Source organism: Sprattus sprattus, assembly GCF_963457725.1.
Source record: "Sprattus sprattus genome assembly, chromosome: 19".
In the NCBI taxonomy this organism is placed as follows: Eukaryota; Metazoa; Chordata; class Actinopteri; order Clupeiformes; family Clupeidae; genus Sprattus; species Sprattus sprattus.
The window spans coordinates 372,636-395,152 of NC_137917.1; the positions used below are offsets into that span (position 1 = coordinate 372,636).

A 22,517-nucleotide genomic window follows, 5' to 3' on the forward strand; every position below is an offset into this window, starting at 1 on the left:
TTGGATTTCACTTGGTGCTAGTCGAATCCATAGGGTTGCAGATAAGAAGGGTTACTGAATTCCCTTTTCCTTGTTACTATGAAAACGTGTGCATTCAGGAGCATTTAGAACTCAGATTTTTTTAATCTGCATAAATGTTGCAGTTACTCATGCTAGAACAGCAGTATAAAACCAAAGAAATAGAATAAGATGGACCAGCCACACCATGAGTTGAAGTTTAAACTGCCAACTTCACTTGTGAATGCAGTCATCAGCACCAAGTCTGAAATGTGCAATCAGACCCCTTTACAAGGCCAGTCATCCATCAAGATGAAGCTTGCTGTCTAAACATAAAGACCTTAATATTCAGACTTGCACCATGAAAAGCAGGTCAAATGTGCCGATTAGGTTTGTGACTCCCATGATGGGATGGGAAGGGATGCCTTCTCTGACCTGTGTTCTCTCTCTCGCTCACTCACTCACTCAGGGCCCAGGCCGATGCTGCAGTAGGAGCTCTGGCCATGGACATCTTACAGGGGATTGGCCACGCAGGCACACTGGAGCTATAAGTCAAGCATTGCACTCCTCATGCTGAATCTGTACTTTGTATTTATTTTTGTATACGGCACATGTATTAAAGGAATAACTTTAACAATCAAGTCGTCCTTAATCATTTAAACGGACATGCCAACAATTAAGCATTCAAAGTCAAACGAGACAGAAGAGAAATTTAAGTCCATTTTATTGTTTAGCCATGTCATAACCATGTCTCCAATAAGCACAGCAGGCTACAATAATTAGGGGTTCTTTTCAAAACCTTCTAGAGCTACCATCAAAAAGAAAAGAAAAAAAAAATCAAGTGACCCCACCCATTGCACACCCTTTGGAACATTTCAGTGACACTGGAAATGGTGAGATCATTTAAAGCAAGGAGGGGGAGGAAAAAAAATCAGATTTGGACTGGTGCCAATTCTTGTTTTTTTATACAAAAGCTACACAATGTTTACACTTGATCAGAGTACAATTCAAATGATTATTAGTGTTTCCTACACCATAAACTTGATAAAGTCTTTAACTGATGGAGCATCACCACTAGAACTTAACACTATGAAAAGAATACAAATGACTGCAAAAAACAAACAAATCAAAAAGGAAACAAAGAAACAATAGACCAATATCATAAAGCAAGCTACAGAAGTACCATTACAGACAGAGAAATCATTAAAAAAAATAAAATGTCATAAAAAATACAGGCAAGGCTAGGGTTGAAAATGCCATCTCTTAGGATCCTCTCTTGGGCTTCCTTCGTTCTTCACCCACCCACAGACTCCTCTTCTGGTCAAATCTCCGACCCACAAGGACCAGAACAAAAGTTTTTTGTTTGTTTCTTTTGTTTTCTCCCCCCCACCCCACGTGTTCCCATAGGAAACTCAGCTTGAATGAGTGTGTCAGGCACTTTCTGAGATACTAGCCCCCTCCTCTTGAGACCGCCCAGCAACTCTACAGGCCAAATCACAATGCAGGTTCATTCAGATCAGACGATACAGCTGTGAAGAGAGGAGAAGAAGCATTAGTCCACCTGCACCACCAAATGGTCACACACACAGTGTGTGGGCAGCATGGCAGGAAGCAGACACACACACACACACACACACACACACACACACACACACACACACACACAGACAGACAGACAGACAGACAGACAGACAGAGAGAGCCCAAGCAGTGGGGGAGGGCTCCTTACCTAAAAAGTACTTGGTATTTACAGGTCGGTATCAAACCAGGCCAGCTGATTGCTGTCACCTGGCGGCAGGCCGTCAATCAAATCGTGGGCGTGGCTGAGGTCTGGCAAGCCGTCCACAGGGTAGTCTGGGCCTGGGTGGTGGCCACCCATGTCGTGCTCCATCATGGGGTCCATGGCCATGCCATCCTGGTAGGTGCCCGAGTGGTAGGAGCGGTAGCTGGGGTCTGGGGTGGTGGATGGGTGGGTGGATGGAGGGAGGATAAGCACACGCTATGGTTACAAGCCTATTCCACCAAACAGTCAAGCACTACACACAACCACATCCACTAATCTCAATGTCTAAACTGATTATGTGTGAAGGCCAACTCGCTCATCTGCCACTTCCTACTCTATGAAGTCCAAAGAGTGTTATCATTTAAGAGCAGGAGGGCCGACTGCCACCTTCCTGGTCTTAAATGTGGTGAAGGGCCTTAACCACAGGCTTCTCTGAGCCCTCTGGTGTGCACAGGGTGGCCAGGCAGTGGTCAGCACTAAAGGTGGCATGCCTACAGCTAGTGACTGGTTCAGTTAAGTGATGCAGTTTAAACCAGAGCTCCAGTTAGCGTGTGGATGCAGATGAGCGTGAGGTGGAGAGACTCACCGTCCTGTCTGTAGCCCAGAGGCTCTCCTTGTGCTCCCATGTCCAGGCCCAGCTCTCCAGTCTGGAAAGAAACACACACACACACACACACACACACACAATCAGACAGGAAACAGCACACTGCACTCACGTAAAAGCCAACAAAATCTACTTCTCTACAAGGGCATAGTACAATACATCCATAGGTGACTGAAGGGCATGGCCCCACACTTGTGTCTTTTTGAAGGGCACATTGGGACTGATGGGGTAGTGTCTGAGTGGGTTACCTCATTCCAGGTCATGGGCTCGGTTCTGAAGAGGGAGCTGGTGAGCTCGACCGACAGGCGCTTCTTGTAGTCCTGAGGCTTGTCCTCCGACATGCGGAACAGTACAGCAGCGGCATATGTGGCTGTGGGGCACAGAGGCAAGAGAGTGTGTTAAGCCCAGCTCACAGGGCAACATCAACATACATGCGCGCACGCACACACACACACACACACACACACATCAATGGCATTGACTAAACTAATTGTGACCGAGGACTAAGGTAAGGCCATCTGATCTGGAGACATTGACTTCAACATTAAAGGTGTTGGTGATCACATTTCTGACCTCTATACCAACAGCTTGTTTGATGAGCCAATGGATTAGAAAAAGCAATACAACAGAAAACTACACAGCAAACAAGAACGCATGGAATTGACCCATCGCCAGGGCTCCGCCCCCTAGTTATTGGTGCTACATCCGACACAATTCCCAGAACTGTCAACCTAAAAGCCATGGGTTTTACCGTACCGTACCGGGTACAAGCGCTATAGCTGTCAGTCTGAGTCATGATTTTTGGAGTAATACCTATGCAATATCCTCCTGATCAAGGCAAAAGGGACTGCAATATGCAGTGGAAGGATATATCCAAAATACTAAGATTAACAACGAAGGGGAACACAACAATAATCGAAGCAAAAGCATACAGGTCTCAATACAAATTAGAAACCCCCACGACCTCTTCATTAAATGCAACCAACACAACCTTGTAGACTTGTCATGTTCTTTCACCACTGGGTAAGATCTGTATATACACTATTTCAAGCTAGCTAATAACCTACAAAGATTCTGTATTATTATTACGTATTCACTCTCGGGGAGTATCTATATCTAGCTAGCTAGGGTGGTGGCAATCTAGAGAACAGTACAGCAACTTAGCAGTTTGCTCTCAGTTTGTGCCTTATGCCAGGGGCCCTAGGCAAAATATAGACATGGGGCCCTCATTTTTGAAACACGTACACAAAACAAATAACCATCCCAATACTCTTAGAATCGCAATAAAGCCATAGTGCACTGCCACTCAACTCTCCACAGTAAAATCAGTTTCAGATTTCTCCAGCCTTTGCCAAAATTACATGTTTATTACTCAGATCAAACGAGAGAGAGAGAGAGAGAAAGAGAGAGAGAGAGAGAGAAAGATAGAGAGAGAGAGAGATATTAGAATTTCCATTCTCTGCCGTGTTCTTTTAGGAAGGCTGATACATTTTTCCAGTCGTTCGTGCCGTCAGTGCAGAACCGCTGCTTATTGCAATCACCAAACAGCCGACAACAGAAACAATCAGCGCTGTCTTTCGTCTTACTGTACACAAGCCAGGACCTCTGGATTTTTTTCGCCATTTTTCATGTTCAAATAGTAGTGCGTGCTTGTAAAACGTCTGCCCTGTTTGTTCTGGGGGAAATCTCCTCGTAATTGCACTGGTCCTTTCTGTACAATTGAACAACGCTCGGAGTCTGTAAACTTTTCTGGCCAATGTGCAGGGTATACAGATCCCTCTGCTTTGGTTTGAAGTAACGTTATTAGTTACTACGTCATCATATTCTGGACTAGTCCAATGCACAATGGAGGGGGGCATGTGTGCTGGAAAATTATTATTTAGGCATTAGTTCGGCGTTATGTTGATATTTTTAGGTTGCCCATTCACAAAATGCTACCAAGATTTAAATAAAAAAAAGTTCATAATGGCCTTTTGGTACGTTTCGTTCAACATTGATGCAGTATGTTAAGCTCCTGGCAACTAGCTGGCGTTTGCTATGGCTAGCTACGTAAGCTCATCGTGCGATTTTACAGGCGGTAACATTAGCATTTTGACGGTAACATTAACAATTTTATTTAAACATTAACACATTTGTTGGACAAACAAGTTATGTAGTTCCGATGGTAATAATACTAGTTGCCATGAACCATAACTGTTTGGGGATGTTCTCTCAACTAGATAGTTAGCCATCATACCTAGCGATAGCTAGCTGGCAGCAAGCAGCTTAATTTACTATGGAGCAGACATATGTGTATTTTGCAAATCATTGAGTTGAGCGTGGGGTGACCACACTGTTTAATCCACAGCTGGCACCTTTGCGCCTGTGTTTTGGGCTTTGGGGAAGCGGGGGAAAACGACGTGTCCCTTTAATCTCTCAGGGTACGTTATGTCATACCTACAAGTCCCGTAAGCACACTGTTTAACCATGCTGCTCAGACCTCAAAGTTGTCGGACTCCTCTTAGTAGCTGTTGCTAAGGTATGATTGGACAAGGGCCGTTCTAGGGAGGAGTTTCGCGATCGGTCAATTCTACTCAATACTCAGGGGTGTGATTGGTAAAGGACAAAAAAACAGGAAAATATACTGCGCACCTAAAGGTACCATGACGCGGCGAAGCCCCCCCCCCCCTTTCTTACACACACACACACACACACACACACACACACACAATTTAAAAACATTTAACCACTTAGTCTTCAGGCCATTTTTGCCATTATTGAGGTTTTTGTCCTGCACCTATTCTACAGAGCAGGGACCACATTAATCATCCGTCAGAAGCTGTTCACGTGAGTGGATTGTTGCAGAGCTGGCAACATTGTGATTCATAAAGTACTAAGCTGAGCGGAGCGAGGCGATTTTTTTTTTTTGGTGGGGGGTCTGGGGGCCTGTACTGTTGCACACAATTATACACAGACATAGTCAAAAAAGTGTTGGACACTAAGCGCTGAACATTAGTCAACATAAAATAAATATTAATATTTATCTACTGATCTGTGCTATATATGTAATTTCTGTAGGATTATAATCAAAATCGCTGAATTTGCGCATTCCCTGGTGAAACAGAGAGGAGACGCGTGAGGTGAGGCAGCGACGAGCTGCGTCTCATTTCAGATTGCGCAATCACTCACAAACTGGATTAAGTGCATGCCTTTTGCTTAATCATTGTTTGTTACCACTGTAATATTTGTAGACACTTTTATTATATCCCCTTTTTATCCGTGGAATAGTTAATGTATTTCACCGGCCTGAGTAGAAGCTATTTAGACTTGCTGTTCTGACATAAAACCGCCGTGAAAAAGCAGAATCTCTGCCTCAATGAAGGGGGCGTGCGGGAGCTTGAAAACGGGACTCTCAATCGAAATGTGAAGTGATAAATAATGGTAAGAGACCAATGCTGAAGCTAAAATGTTTGTTTCAAAATACGGGATAGAAGATAGCTCGATCAACTACTCACATGTAAAGCCAATTGCTATTTGGAATCACGAGGATATATTTGGCTTTGGACGAACAGCGGAGACAAATATTAGCAAGGGGGAGCTTCTCACCCCTCATTCGCTAACATTACATTGTTATCAGAATAGCCCTTGCTCCATTGATTTCACATTATTTATCTGAGGATTGTTTCATATCTATGTGAAGCCATTTAACGTCATACAAGTGTTTGTGATCTCTTTGAACCCAAGACTGCTTTTAATTGGTGAGCTGATTTTGAGGAATTAAACTCCAGCTGAAGTTGTTTCCTGGTTGTTACGGTTAAATAGTTGCTATGCTAGCTTACTAGCTAGCTAAGGACACTTTAAATTACCTTCAACGATTTAAATGGAAGAGTTCAATTTGCATGCTGATGCTATAGTGTCCTCGATTTAACTATACAATTATAATGGAAACTGGTAGAAACCCTCAGGGTGCCTGTGCAACTTCGTATGAAACAGTTCATATTCACGAGTTCATATATCCAGATATTAAAACGAATTCATCACAAGCTAGCAACTGCCAACAACTGTGTACCTTACCAATGTGTATGTAAATAATGCTGATATGAGATGTGAAAAACAACTAGTGTTCAATGTGCAAGCTACCAATTGAATGGTGATTTAAGCTACTCTATTCGGTTCATATTTGTAAATCTGACACTGCAAGAGTCGGTGCCTCAGCAGCCACGAACCTCACCGCTAGTCACTGTTCAACATTGGTAACGGCATTTAAAAAAATAAAGTAGCCTACCGGTGCAAGGGACGAATCATAATAGGTTTATATGTGAGCTTTAGGGCTGGTTGGATGTCAAGCCATGCACGTGGCTGCCTGCTAGAAGAATGATATCGATTTGATGGGAAATCCGTAGGATATTCAAGTCAAGCGTAGCAGCGGTGGTCTGGAAATCGTATCGGCTACGCCAAAATCGTGTATGTTGGCAGCTCTGTGTGGGCACGGGAAAACGTTCGCACCACATCTCCAACATTCTCAGAACGTCAGATAACCTTTCGCAAGGATAGAATGGTGGAGCCAAAAAAAAAAAAATCTATAAATGACTCCTAAAACAGCTGACAGCGATGAGCGGTAATTATGCTTACCAATACCCGGCCGCACCTTTAAACCCCCCCCCCCAAAAAAAACCTCTGCGGATCTGCATGATTCACAAGAGTCTCATTTTCAGTTCGGAAAAAAACTGAAAAATCACACCCCTGAATACTCAAGAAAGCATGGAATTCTACTCAATACTCAGGAGGAATGAGCCATGACTATCAGGAAAGGTAAACTACAAATTACCATCTGCGCTGAAAACAAAGCCAATGGTAAATCTAGCTGTGCATGTGCACATACGGACGTTATGGATGATTTTGCTCTTATCCAGAAAAACTCCTGAATTCTCCTATTTAATCTGTTCTACTTAGAGAACACACCCTTCAATATGACATTGGAGACGAGGAGCAATGCCATTTAATGAGTTTGGTTGGGAGCGTGTGCGACTGAAATGACTTTCTCACACCAGCGATGACAACAGTCTCACTGCTCAGGCTTCAGTGAGATTTCAGCCCTCAGTGAAACTGAAGCTTTTCAGCAAACGTGATGCCAAGAAAGTAACAGATGTTCAGAGTTTATTTGTCAGCCTGAATCAACAGCCCGCCAGCCTGTGTGTGTGTGTGTGTCATCTCTTCTGCTTCCACTAATCATTTGGTAACGCAGTCTTGCATCTGCCTCTCTTCCTCCTATAATGCCCTGTAATGTGTGCAATTGTTGGGATCTTCAAATGACAACTTTAAAATGTTGTGCCAGGAGCTTTTGCAATCCCCCATTTGAACGGCAGTGTTTCCCACGGGTCAGAAATGTACTTGTGATGGTAGCTGACGGAAACGGCTGGCATTACCTGCCGCCACAAAAAAATGGTCTACTACGTGTGAAACAAATACAGTATTTAACGCTCATATTCATTTTACAGATCCAACCCCTACCCTCCACCTAGCCACTTGGGAAGAGTAAGACAAAGTTGATTAGAACCTGCTGCTGTCTCTCTCTGCCTCTGCCTGTGCTAGTGCCAGCAGCTTCACTGACTGACTGGAAATGAGATCTACCTTCAATCCAGTTTCTCTGCATTTCGGCTCACTGTTGACGGCAATTTCACATCACCTCATTTTCTACAGACAAGTGCAATTCCTGACACTCCTACATTTATTTATTGCCATTTCATGCTAAATGCCAGATTTGGTGGTCCAACCATGCTAAATGCCAGATTTGGTGGTCCAACCTTGGGGGAAGTAAGTGTGTGTCTAACGGCCATAGCACCAAGAGAAGTGTGATAGTCATTAGAGCCTTCGCAGAGCAAACACGTACCGGAGGGCTAGAATGAGGGGAGATGTCTACTAGTTAACCCATCACGGATGGCCTTCACGTGTGACTGATTTAAAACTAAAATTGCCAAAAAGGATCGCCAAATATGTTGGCAGTTGTTAATATACCTGGGCAGCCCGCCCAAGATGAGTGTTTGTGGAAACCCCAGTATTTACACCAAATCTCCAATTAGGTCTGGACATCATTCAAGTGTCGTTTACATGGAGCCTAGTTTGTCAAACTGATACGGATAGCTAATACAGATAGCCCTATCATCCATACGAACACTCTCTATCCGCACCTCGTTTCTGCAACGATCGCAGTCCGGGGTAGAAAGTGAGTAGATTTGAATCGGTACGGGGGCTGGTGTTCGTCTGCACGGTTTCACGCAACCTGATGACGTCACTGCCCCACGTGATCTTTTCCGCCATCTCCAACCAGTATATAAATAACTTGTTCTCCCTCAAAATCTCACTCATGGTGGGCCTCGAATTCACTAACATTAACCCAGTCTTCTGATTTTTGATTAGCCCCCTATCTTGATCTAATTCTTCTTATTCAGACGTAACATAACTTTCATGACCACAAATATAAATTGGCCAGCGATTTAATTTGCTTTTTTATTCATAAATGTATGTAAAATGCTCGGAGCAATGCATCATGGGAGATGGGATGACAGACATGTCATGTTACTGTTCCAAACTCTTTATTATCAATAGAAAAAATAATTCATTTTCGCATATCCTTTAGTCTGACCACTGATTTTATTAACCATCGTAATGTAATGTTGTTAATTGGAGCTTGAATGTCTTGTGTAATTTGTTTATCCGTTTGCTGCTTCCTTTACCTTGTGCTTTTGAGTCTCTTCTTCTTGGTTTTTCACGTTTTTTCAGTTGTGTAAATAAAGCGCTAAAGCGCCACCCACAGGCGTGAGGTATGTACTACAGTCGGTTCACCGCAATCTGCTGCCTCCGTGTTTACGCAAATCTCTCGTTGCCAGCCTCCGTATTTACGAAATTAAAAGATTCGATTGGTGTGAAAAGTAAATCCGATTCGGAGGCCCTAGACTTCGTGTGCATAGCACCTCAGTGTGCTGGACCTGGGATACTGAGCATTTAAAGTGGAACTTACCAACACCCTCGTTCCTGGAGTGCAGCAGCTCTGTGAGGGGGGCGGTGGCTCCCTCAGCCTCAATGGCCTCGGCTGCCTCTTTGTCCTGGGCCAGCTCACACAAGACCCCAGCAGCCACACGCTGGATGTTCTCAATGGGAGAGTACAACAGCTGCACGACACACAGGGGCACAATCAGGGCAGAGCAACTTTAACGGTACAAATATGTGCTGGGTGTACAAGTTAAATCTTGCTTGATGACTGAATCCTACTGCACCCAAAGGCACAGGAGCATTGTGACCTGGCATGGGTGTAGCCTTTGCAGACATACCTGGACAAAGAGTGGAATGGTGTTGAGTCCCCGGATGACGATTCTGTTGTGGATGTCTCTAGCCAAGATGTGCAGCGCTCCTGTGCAGCCCTCCACGATCTCCTCCATGCGGACGCCCTCCTGAGGAACACACACCATTAACATGACTTCAACCCTCCTGATAAACACAGTATTAATATGACTTCAACTAGGGCTGAACGATTTGGGAAAATAATCTAATTGCGATTTTCCCCCGAAATATTGCGATTGCGATTCGATATGCGATTTTTTAAAATGTTATCCTCTTTTTTTCTCTAACTAACTGCATGATTTAAATATGACACAATATTAGATACATTTAGTGTGAAATATTCTTTCCCACATTTTACATTTGTATTTAACTGCTCATTACAGAAACAAATCGGTGGCTTTGCCACTGTGCATTTAAGTAATTTAAACAAAGTCAAGTATAAACACAAGGCATGCACTTTTTAAATTGTCCTTTTGCAGTAATTGTACTTCAGGGTTAGGATAAGCAGTTTTACCTTAAAATAACAGCTTTGAAAATTGGGGCACTACAATGACTTTTAATATGGAGAATCGCCTCTGTGCCATTGCCATACCATACCATACCAAATGACTGCGTTATGTAGGTGTGCCTGAAGCCGCCTGGTTTTTACTGTCTGCCAAACTAGTAAGTAGCTTATTTGCCGTCTTGTGTTGCACTTGCTTGATGTTTGACTGTTAGGACAGTTGTTGACTAACAGTTGGTCATAGTGTCAAAGTAAGCACATTTAAAGAGATTTTGCTAATTTGAGCCACTAGCATCTCGTTCGTGATTAGCAAGTGATCCGTTATGCTGCTTTAAATCACTGTGTGCAAAATTTTCCATCTTACAAAAAAAAAAAAAAAAAAAAAAAAAAGCGCTTTTTATTTAAGTTGCAGTTTGAAAATCGCGTCTCATCATATCGTGATTAAACCGCAAATGCAATTAATCGTTTAGCCCTAACTTCAACCCTCCTACTGAACACACACCATTAACATGACTTCAACCCTCCTTCTGAACACACACCAGTAACGTGACTGCTCAGCTCCCCATCCATCCAGCCCTGAGCAGAAGCCTTCCACTCACCACAAACTGCTGCTGCGTGCCGCCCATGGAGGTACGTCTTTGGGTGTCCTGATGTGCCCTCACCAAGAGCTGCACCAGGCGTGGGATGGCACCCTGCTCTCGCAGAGGAGCATGGTTGGCAGGACACAGTGCCAGGTTGCGGATCAGTCCTACGGTGGCCTGAGGAGGACAAAAACTAACCTCTTAATGTTCTTAAGGCAGATGATAAGACTCGAGAAGAAAAGCCAGCGCAGAGGTTAACTCACCTTAATGAGGGGCCAGTGTGATGGTGGGTGCAACAGCTTGACCACCACGGGCAGGCCGTAGTGCAGTCGCACGGCATTCTGGGCCATCTCAGCGTCCTGATGGCGCGAGGTGAGGTGGCGCAGGGCACAGATGGCAGGCTCTGTGATGTCCTCGCGGTCGCCGGCACGCAGCACTGTGCGCACCAGCGCCTCAATGCCGCCCACCTGGCACACCATCATCTTGTTCTTGTAGTTGTTGCAGGTAAGGTTGGACAGGATGCCCGCCGCACACGTCACCACGTTGATGTCGTCTGAGCCCAGCAGCTGCACCAGCGTGCCCAGCAGACCCTCCATGCCCTCCTGAACAGAACACACAACAGCAAAGCCATCAGCCTCTGACACTTCAAAACCCACTAAAGTTCAAATAAGTTAGTCTCATAATCAATGTTGTTGTTGTTGATGTTCTTTAAGCTAAGTTCGGGGTCTGCTAAGGATCAGTTGTAAGCAGGTGACCCCGAGTGAAAAAGGCAGGAATGGCTACTGTTTACCTGCATCACATCTACTTCAGCTAAGGTCGTCTTCTCCATGGAAAGATTGGGGAGACAGAAAGAGAAGTCTCATGTAGAGTGGAAGAATAGGGAGGAAAGTGCACAAGAGGACGAGGTGCGTGCAGGCTGGACAGGTGCAGGAGGCGGGGGCTTACCTGTTTGGTGGCGGCATCTGACAGGTTCCTGAGGGTCCACAGACAGTTCTGCACCAGGCGCTGGCTGGGGTCCGTCAGGTGCAGCCCCAGAGCCTGCATGCCTCCTGCAACAACCAATCAGCACAGCAGGTTAGTGCTCACATACACCACTATGCAGGGAATGAGGAAGGGTTCGAATACACATACGCGTTTTTTTTTAAAAATGGTTTATTTCGCATTGTTTCTCCGCAACAAAAAATTGTTCCATTGTCAACGTCTTGGTTCGGAATTATAAGAATTTTGAATGCACTTTCATCGCGGAGTGATTTATTATTAGCTGTGAAAAGTCTATACACCAGGCTGTTTTGGGGCCGCTGCACTTTGCCAAGGCCTTACTGAAGCGTCTGCGCCTGTAAAAAGACGCTTATGTGTATTCGAACCCGAAGGCAGCTCATTGTATTCCTGGGGAACTTACCGGCCTCAACGATGGCAGGTTTGTTACTGGAGCAGACGGAGAGTACTTTAAGGACTCTGCTGGTGGTCCACAGGAGCTTCTCGTAGGTGTAGGTCCTCATGATGTTCACCAGGGCCTGTGGGCCTCCACTGGCCAGAATGATGAGCTACAAGAGGAAGAGGGGGTCCATCAGCTACCGCACTTAATGGGAGACCAAACCGTGGCAGCCATTTAAAGATGTTATTGGGCTTTTGGCCTTTAATCAGATAGGATGAGGTGGAGAGAAGAGGTGGGGAGTGGGATCGGGAAATGAAAGCGGGTTGGATTCAAACCTGTGTCCCCGTGGGCGTTTAAGCCTGTATATGGCGGGGCTACTGCTTGCGCCAAGTGCCCCCCCAATTGCAGCCATTTAAGAAAGGATTCTTACTTTGCTCTCTTGGTTGCCATAGGCCAGGATCTGAAGGCAATCTGTGGTGATGGCCAGGAACTTGACGTTAGTCTTGTTGAGCAGCGCCACCATCTTCTGCAGGCCCCCGGCCAGACGCACGGCCATCTTGGCGCCCTCCTGGTGCAGGAGCAGGTTGTGTAGGGTTGTGATGGCGTAGAAGAGCACCGAGTCCACGGGGGAACTGAAGGAGGAACAAGAGCATCACACTAAGCACCAACCGACACTCCATACTGTACACTGCAGCCACTGAGTACATCCCCTCTGAGTTTAAACGTAGTGGAGCGACCATGGACACGTGTAAGCTTTACCCCAGCATCTTGACGAGGGCAGGGATGCCGCCAGACTTGAAGATGGCCAGCAGCCCCTCTCTGTGGTGGGAGAGATTGTGCAGTGTGCCGGCGGTGCAGCGAGCCGTCTCCACATCGCCCGTGTTCTGCATGGTCCGCACGATGGCAGACACCATCTGTGGCGAGCGCATGATGGCATGACGGGACGCCTCCTTCTTGGACAGCTGGTGCACCATGACTGCTGCCTTGTTCACCACCACCTGGGGAAGCAAAATGTGTGTTTCAGATACAGAATCAACTCCAGCACTCAGAGAGTCAGCGTGTTTAACGCGGTTGAATGGGTGCATGTGTGTTTATATGTACCTGGTCCTCGTCATTTAGGAGCTTGGTGAGCTCAGGGATAGCACGTGTTGCCAGCTCAGCGTCATCCTGGTAGTTGATGAGGTTGACCACGGCATGTTTAAGCATCTGAGAGGGCTCAGCCAGCCTCTGCACGTTGGTGGGGTGGGTGCTGTCAAATTGTGTGGAGGGGATCTGCATGCCTTCATCCAGCGTCTCAGGGAACATGGCCGCCCGCACCCTCTGTGCCCGCGTCATGGCATACTGCCCATCCATATCTGAGGAAACAAACATGTCAGTGCCGTTTTCCTTCAAACTTTGCTGATATGGAAAGGTAGACTGCAGAGGACTATGCACCAGAATCCTACCTGCCACTTGGTCCTGAGAGAAGGACTGGTTGAAGCCCTGCTCCCACTCGTACAGAACCTGGTTGTCCACATCATCCTCCTCTGGGTTGCCCTTCCCGCTGAGAGAGGGTGCCGTGGTGGTGGCCCCAGAGTGGATGCCTGAGTCCAGGTAGGACTGCTGCTGCCAGTGGCTGACTGCAGCCTTGCGGTCCGGCTCCATAGCCATGTCCAGCTCCATCAGATCCGCTGTGGGGAGAGGCAGCAGGAGGTTAGGACGTCACTAACACTTCATATGGGAGTACAACTTACTTATTGGGAGTTCGACATACCATTACAAGACAACAGCTGTAATATAAAACTTTATAAAAATTACATTACTCTAACTACTAAACATTGATATACAACTGACAGAGCCACCCCTTGCCTCTAGAACTGATTTTCATATTTCTGTTTTGATTTGGGAGCTTCAAATCAGAAGGATTCATTCAGCAAGTATTGATCAAAGATGGCAATTCATTCAAGTCATTGTGCAGACACTAGTGTGAAAGGGAGGAAAGAGGGGGGAGGGCACGACTCACAGGAGGGGTACTCACATTGGGTAGCCATGTTCCTCTCACAGCCTGCAGCCAGCACAGCTTCCTAATCTGAGAAGAGAAAGCAGCAGTCAACCACTGAAGCAACACAGCACTTACAGACATCACCAACACAAGAGGGGCACATTTACATACTGTGACATACATTACAGTCAGCACTGGGGCCACCGTGGGATTAGTCATGTCCTTCATGTTCAAATAACCACACAACACAAGTAGAGCTGACACCAGACACAAGTGGAAAACTTCATTAAAAACCTAATCTAAAATCCTGTCTAAATAAGCACATAATTAACCTACTTATTCTTTGGGCATTCATAACCTACTACAAATCCTGAGCTGTGTTGCAGATCAAAACTAGTGACTCAAGGCATTCAACAGCAGCTTTAAATCAGTCAACCTACACCCTGCTAGCTAACTTTATATAAAAAATTTAAAAAAAAAACACCTGTAGGGATCAATTCTATCTTGAGATCAGTTTTATGGAAACGGCTTCAAATTACAGTTTCCAATTACTGTTCAGTTATTTTCCCGCAAGAGCCACAATGATGGCAGCCCGAGAGGCCAATCTCCATTTCCTGCTGAAGGACTGAACACACAATGAGCCAGTGAGTGTGTCAGACAGCAGAGAGCAGAGCAGAGCAGACTTCCCCTGATCACAGAGATTAGCCAGAGGTGCATTCACATCCTCCCAGTCATCTCACATACATACACACCATTACAAGACTCAAAATGACAATTCCATTTTCAAATGAAGCCACAAAATACAGCTCAAAAGTCTGTTGTATAGACTACCAAGAGACTGAATCCAAACAGGCAGCCAACATCCAGCAGCTCTGCTTAATAAGGTAACAATGGTGCCTTCACACTAAGGGAATTGCCGGTTCAGGCAGTTGGAGTTGAGGTCTTCTGTTAGGCCTTCACCTAAAGGTCGTCCTTCCCCCTTCCCCTTCCCCCACCATCAGCACCTCATTCCAATGGCCTGCAGTGAGTCATCCTGCCCAGGGGCCAGCACACACTATAAACACCCCACCCCCTACCATCACCATCTCTTTAGAGTTTCACACTCTTCTCATCTCAAGGCTCTCTCTCACTCTCCTCATGCTTGTTTCCAAACAGCCCTAAACAGACACTCCACATTCCACATGAGGAAACTATACAGATTTGTGTTTTAAGTTCAGTTCCAAAACTCCTGTCGACTACAGTAAAAAGCTGTGAGTCCCAGCTCTCAGTAATGCTGAAAGACTGAACCTGATGTCAGGCCAGCACCCCCCTTTCCACTAACACAAACTACGTTTTAGTACCAGTTCGGAATTGGTTGAACTTGTTAACCTTTTAAGAACCAGTCTGCTCTTCTATGGGCTAAAGAGCCATGTTATTACCGCACTGTACATTTATACATCTCCACTTTCTCGATAGATAGAGATAGATGGATGGATAGATAGATAGGATAGATACTTATTTATCCCAAGGGAAACTTAGGAAATGACTGTATTCCCCACATCCCTGTTACAAACATCAAGTGCCTCTTTAATGCTACAAATGTAACACTGATGTGAGATCCCATCAATGTTCCACACATAACCCAAGCAAGCACACACAGCTACTAATTTGCAGGTTATGTTACCTGACCCAGTTATCAAGATGAAGTTCATAAGAGAAATAGTTCCTCGCTAAACAGCTGTATGTTTCTTTTTTAAATGACAATCACAAAGTTTAAGTTTGAGTTGTAGCTCACAATAACTAAAAGACAGTGTAACACTGCAATACATCCCATAAACTGCATAGGCCTGCCTGGCAGAAGCCATGGCTAGAAGACAGCACATTTTTCTGTAAAAGACAGTAGCACACACACACACCCCTCACCAGTTCTTCCACTACACACAGCTGTGAATGAACCGCAGTCTAACTACACCAAAATCATTAAAGCCTCACGCTCATTGTTTTTCCACTGTCTGACTTGCATGCCACGAAGGAGCCAATTATCAAGCTTTTGGCCTCCTTCCATATCCTCCAACTTGAGTCACAAGAACCGCTGGAAAGCAGGCCATGGCTGGAGCCCTCATTTATTCACCAGCGGGAGCCGGAGACAGAGCTGGAGCCCAGCACCACCACCAACTCATGTGGAAATGCTTCAGACTCTCACCACAGTATTCATTTCATACGTAGCAGTCACTAGGCACACCCTTTCATCCAAAGAAGCCCACAGCCCAACGCAGGGGCTACATTATGCCAATGGCCACATTTCTGTAATGTAACTAAGCCGTGGTTAGCCCATTCCTACTAACTTTTTCATATTTTAAACCTACTTGCCTTACAAAAAAGGGGAATGATTTGGCCCGCATGTCAATGAAAGCGTGCCCACAGCTGCTCTGTGTGCCAGCATTAGACGCCCGCATGGCCGGGTTTAAGCCGCCTCCCGGCAGCTGTGGCACTACAGGAATGTGAAGAGTCAGCAGCCAGGGCCCTATGAACCCTCTGCTCAACTGCTGAACTCAAAACAATAGCAAAGACCCTGCCACCCCCAACACACCCTGAATACTGCCAACTATTCAGCAGACAGGCCACTCAACCCAACTGCTCAGAATACACATGTCCTCAGCCAGACCACTTCAACTATTTCAGGCTAACAGCACCTGATTACAATCTGGTGATTTCTACACCAAAGAGCTCCTAGACCTTATTTCCACTCAATCAGCACAGACTTTAAACGGCATCCAATGTATCAGAGCCCTTAGCATGAACGGATTCGAGGAAAATGCACCATATCAAAACTCACATTGGTAAGTGGTTTGACAGACTGTTAGCCTCATCACAAAACACGTTCGGTTCATGGTATAATCACATTGGCACTTCGTATTTCAATTCAAAATGCCAGGCTGAAATCCAGCCATTTCATTGGGTGGATGGCGTAGTGTTTGGATTTGCTAGGTAACCCTTCACAGCCTCGTCTGCACAATCACACTGAAAGACACAGGCGGTGTTTACTCACAATGACCTGCAGACAAAATGTACACATTGGACATTTGCTTGTCCCACATTACAGTTGGCAAAAGACTAATGTTAGTCATGTATTTTACATTTCACTGTAATGCAAACACTGGCCTCACTAAGGACACCAACAAGACACTTTTAACAGCAAGTTCTTATTAGTTGCCCAGCTAATGTGGGCAATGTACCAGAAAATGATTACTCAGCCAAATGTTGCTTTATGTATAATACTTGATAATATCAATGCCACATCACAGAATATCCAAAAAGATGATTTGGGTTGTGCTTTATCCAAATGGGGGTAATAAAAGCCCAGGGTGCTTGGTTTCTTCAACACTGGCTCAATATCAGTGTGGACACATGTGTCCAATTTCCGATTTCAGTCCGATTTAAATTGGAGATTGGACACATGTGTCTCCCAAAATCTAGATTCATTGTGTCCGACTTGAGTCCGACTGGACTCCGATGTAAACCCCTGGATACACGATTCTATTCCGCTGGGAATTGGACTGGGCGCGCATGTGTCTCTCGAATCTAGATTCAAATTGGACAACAACAACTTTTGCACGTGCTTGAGATCGTGCCCACAGACATACATGCATCATATATGTCTATGATATGATAATCGCTGCTAGACGCTCAGTTCTTGTGCTCCCTCTCATTCACGTTGAAATACTGAAACCGAAACTGAAACTTTGAAACTGGAACGCAACTGTTTGGGACAGAACGCGCTAATTCAGTGAACAAATATTTTCATATTACTTTTCCACCAGTTGTTAGTCATGTAATCCATTCATATCGATGTGAATCAATCAATACTAATACAACTTTAACTGTGGTGTGATTTTGTTTCATTTCACAACGTATTTACTGTATAATCAACGGTAGCAGATGTAAACATTCCGCATTTGATTTGAACTGACGCGGCCAAGATCTAGATATGTCACTGCCATGTGCTTTGAGATAGAGCAGTTAACCCCCCATGGAGACCCCATGGAGAGAATCGGATGGGATCGGAGTGAGTGATTCAACAGTTACCTAGCTTTCCAGAAATCATCCATCCACAAACATAGCCTACATACCAACAAATGCAAAGGGTAAATGCAAAATGTAATTTCATGAGGTTAATCATTTAAAGCCTTTTGAACACACTGTTTTCATTTAGCTATACAGCAAATGTGTAGTATTTACCCAGTTCCAATATGGGGAAAAAACAGCCCTAGTTTGCAAGACACTGGTTTGTTATGTCTGAACTAACGTTTTCCAATGCGCCATACCAGTGCCTCAATAGTAAAACGTGGTAATGCCGGCATATTGAAAAGCCATGGAACTACGCATCAGTGTTTCCCGGTATCGAAGTGTTCACAACTGAGGTGAACAAATGCTCAGTGTGACAAATTGACACAACTCAACAACCAAAACGATAAACCACCATTCACAATTCAACTGGAAACATAAATGTGCAGAAAGAGTTGTTAATTTAGCAGTTAAAGGTGGACTACAACCACCATAAAAATGCTGATGTACAATGCCAAGCTCATAACATCTCAGTGTAAGAAATGTTAGGCTTCGATGGAGAGGCAATGAGAACTAGTGTTGCATCGATGTCATGCATGGATCGGTGTCTGCACCGACACTGATATTATTAAATGGTCTGAGTAGGCATTAGATTTCTCTGATTCACGTACAATATGATTACTTGCTCATTAGAAAATTACAACTTAACATGTGATTGTGTCCATATTCATCTATAGGCTAATTTTAACAAACCTAAAATAATATTGATGCCTGAACGTCTCCACTAAGGTGCACTATATTATAAACTGGGGAATCAGGAAGATGAAAACAGAGCCAATGAGACATGTAGGATTTTCAGATTCTTTAAGCTCGGTAGCCCCACTTCATCTGGCTTCTTGATTGTGGTATTAAGTTATATACACAGTCGGTCACCCACTGCCACTGCTTTGGTGCCAGGTGCGTGATCAGATGGCTTGATGACCGTGGTGAAGTTAGCTGGAGGAAGGCCATTTCCTTGACAATGCCATTCATGACCTGGCTGGATCACTAACCGTTATCTTGTTGAAATAAAGTCATTCTTAATTCATGTTCTTCTGACGTGTATTCTTCTGTTGTGAAATTGTACATAGTGTTCGAGCAGGACATAACATTTAAAGCATATCGCTGCATTCAACTGTTTATTCAGCCATTCGCCTTGCACGGAGATCAAAATAAACGTCCCTTTCTAAATTCATGCATGCATTTGGTACTGGCCTTACTCACGCAAATAACCATTTAGTAGTACCAAATTTGCAGTACCAAATTTTTATACATTAAAAAAATACTTCAAATGAATTGCTTTAGAATACATTTAATGCATTTGTGCTCTTTTAACAAGTGATGGGCGGTTTGCTAACTCTACACAAAATATCAATAAGAATTATAATAATGATAATATGCAAGAAAACATCTCTGATATGGATAGAACTGATCGGAATCGAAATTAAATGGATTGGTGAATATCTAATGCGAATATGGGACTAAGTGGAGCCGTGGCATTGCCCTCTACCTCGCCCAGCTGCTAGCTCTATTCGTATATTTAAAAGAGCAGGAAAACATAAAACATATGGGGGTATTTCCTGAACCACCCTCCACGTTAATGTTTTGCACGCCTAGACATGGTGCTTTACCAAGATCGGAACGTTTCAGCGAGTCCCCACCCCCACAGGCAAGTCTCGATCACGACCTCGGCTCCCTTTACAAGTTACCGCTACCAGTGCAAACTAAGTCAGATTTCAATACAGGCTCCTCCTCAACTTCCTTTCCAACCACATCGGCCCAAGCATTTTGTATCCCTTTGTCCCCTTCAATAAGTAAATGGTACACATGGAAAACCTGCATCGACGGGCATTCAAACAAACAACAAAGTTATAACGTAAGCTTAACTTTGCATATTCCCAAAAGCAATGGTGACGGATCGGTAGCAAAATACATGGACAAGGATTTCAAAGGCATGTGCCAAACACAACCGTGTAAAACAACCTGGAAAATGTATTCCCATATGATTTTATATATTTTTTAAATAACAGTTACAATTTTACGAGGTAACGTTACTGCATGGTTTTACCTTTTAACATTAGTCACTTAGCTAGATGGCTATAGTTTTGAGAACTAGCTAGTCAGCTAACAATACACAGTGTCAGATAAAGTGTCTTTTCACGCTAATTAAAAAAAGTTTTGCTACTGCATAAACACACACAAAAAATGAAAATGTGTGACTGATGTAGCAGTCCCTGGCGCTGTATCGCAGTTAGTGCCTGAACCACCGCAGAAAGTTAAATCCTGCTGTCTACCAACTTCTCGTACCCACCAAGTTACCCACTCCATCCTCAAGGAGTGTACACAAAGATGTTTCGGCTGGCCACACGTAATGTTAGCCCAGTAGTACTTACAAGTAACACTAGCCAACCAGTCTTCCTTTAAGGCAGTTAACACCTAGCTAGAACGATAGCTAAAGTTACATGCCAAAGGTTAGTCATTTGAGGATAAATTGCGGTAAACGTTTATTTAAAGTTCGAGAAATGTTAACCCCCACCTAACGTTAACGTGGGAAACGTTAACGTTAACTCTCGCTGGCTATTGTGAAGCACCGAGTTTGCTAATAAGAATGTAATAAGAATGAGATAGCAAGGTAGCTATAATACTGAAACTTTTACATAACCCAACGATGCAAGGGATGTAATAAAGATATCAACGTACCTAGGGATAGCCAGCGTTCATAACTTAAGTAAACCTAACCGTTTCGACCCACCACAAATGCTCATATACAACTTATCAGGTCGTCAATTAATGTTAAATTGAAAGCAGTAATGTAACAGTTCCACTCAACGCCGCGCAATTGACTTGCCCAATTTTAAAGGTCTCCGAAGTTAAGATAAAACGAATAAGCAGATGAGAGTGGCTAACGTACCCTACGAATACAACACCAACCATTTTCCTGATGGCAAGACATCATTATATTTACAACTCAAGGTATGAGGCAAACACGTTAAAAAGCCCTACCGAAATAATTATTCGCTAATAAAGTCAATGAAGCCTTCAACTACTACACGGACCCACTCCAAACAATCACTAAAGAGCGCCCAAAATAAGATCATCTACAGATTAAGTATACAGTTAGTCGAAATAAGCTAACAAGCTACAGCTATCGCTGGATACAAAATATCAAAGCCGACTAGCTAACGTTACGTGGTTTAGCTGGTCTACAGCAATATGTTGCTAGCAAGATCACTAATGTTAGCGACCATGTGAACACAAATCTTCAGAAAATACACGAACGTCATTTCTTCTTAAACTCACCCAAGAAAAATAAGTATATCCGTTTGCCCGTCAGCTGTTCAAGACAGTGGCTTTTGTTAAAAACAGAGAAAACCAACAAATCGCCACTAATAGGTTACTCCACCTCCAGCCGCTGTTAAAGAAGAATCTCCGCACACCAATGTTGCTCTGCTAGGGTGTGAGGGGAGGGAAGATGGCGTCTCATTCTGTGCAAGCCATTATAACAACTCTTGCGGTTGCTGTATCCTGCCGCCGCTGAATAAAATAGATACCCTTTTTTTAAACAGTACCACAAAACTGATCACCAAACCACAGAAAAATATTTGCATTATGTCTATAACGTCCATTTCTATTTCTCATATGTATATATCAGGTAAAAGATAAAATATTTGTAAAAAAAAAAAAAAATTGTATTGCCGTATGCGTAGGGATACAGCTGTGATGTGAGCGACTTGCCTATTCATTAAGTTACGTCTCTTCAGCGATGTGCAACTTGATTGTTTTTTTACTCAGCAGGCTAGGCTTGTATAGCTTTCGGGAAATAGATGTTGTTTTACCTATGGAATGAATAACTCCGAAACACAGTGTATGGAGACGATTCCTTTCGTTTGATTTCTCAAATTGTATAGATTACAGACCCTTGCCATTACGTTTTAGAGGACGTGGAAACTAGATTAATCTACATTCCTTCTCAAAGACACAATACAGTAGGATATTTGTCTGAGGTCAACTTGTTGAAATACTGGAAGACAGTCCATCTGCAGATGTTCAGTCCGAATCCTATAGTCAGACATTTGTTTTCTTCACATAGGTTCTTAATGAAATAGGCTAATCAATAGCCTTGTTTTGGCTATGTTTCAGTACGACAGGACATTTGTATTAGACAATCTAAAGAAACTGTGCGTCAGCATTGGATCATTTCTGTGGTCAACAGAACCAGGGCCTTTCGCAGCAGTCACAAACTGCGCCGAAGGCTGTATGACTTGGTCATGGTAGAGTGCATTGCCGTGCCAACA

At 44.2% G+C, this 22,517-nt stretch overlaps 1 protein-coding gene across 2 annotated transcripts; it reads right to left on the minus strand.

The window, feature by feature from the left end:
- Positions 1–704: 704 nt before the first annotated feature.
- ctnnb1 (catenin (cadherin-associated protein), beta 1) lies at positions 705–21,678 on the minus strand. Of its 2 annotated transcripts, XM_080857404.1 has the most exons (17): positions 21,523–21,678; positions 14,176–14,226; positions 13,604–13,828; positions 13,260–13,513; positions 12,918–13,156; positions 12,589–12,790; positions 12,183–12,327; positions 11,729–11,832; positions 11,574–11,603; positions 11,047–11,385; positions 10,802–10,960; positions 9,691–9,810; positions 9,381–9,531; positions 2,632–2,753; positions 2,366–2,426; positions 1,726–1,949; positions 705–1,526 (listed from the first exon to the last, which is right to left on the minus strand). In XM_080857404.1, exons 2-16 carry the CDS (start codon positions 14,186–14,188, stop codon positions 1,744–1,746), a joined length of 2,370 nt encoding a protein of 789 aa, XP_080713530.1. In that variant the 5' UTR covers positions 14,189–14,226; positions 21,523–21,678; the 3' UTR covers positions 705–1,526; positions 1,726–1,743. The 2 variants fall into 2 exon arrangements, with proteins under 2 accessions (XP_080713530.1, XP_080713531.1); XM_080857405.1 differs by lacking the exon at positions 11,574–11,603.
- Positions 21,679–22,517: the final 839 nt, after the last annotated feature.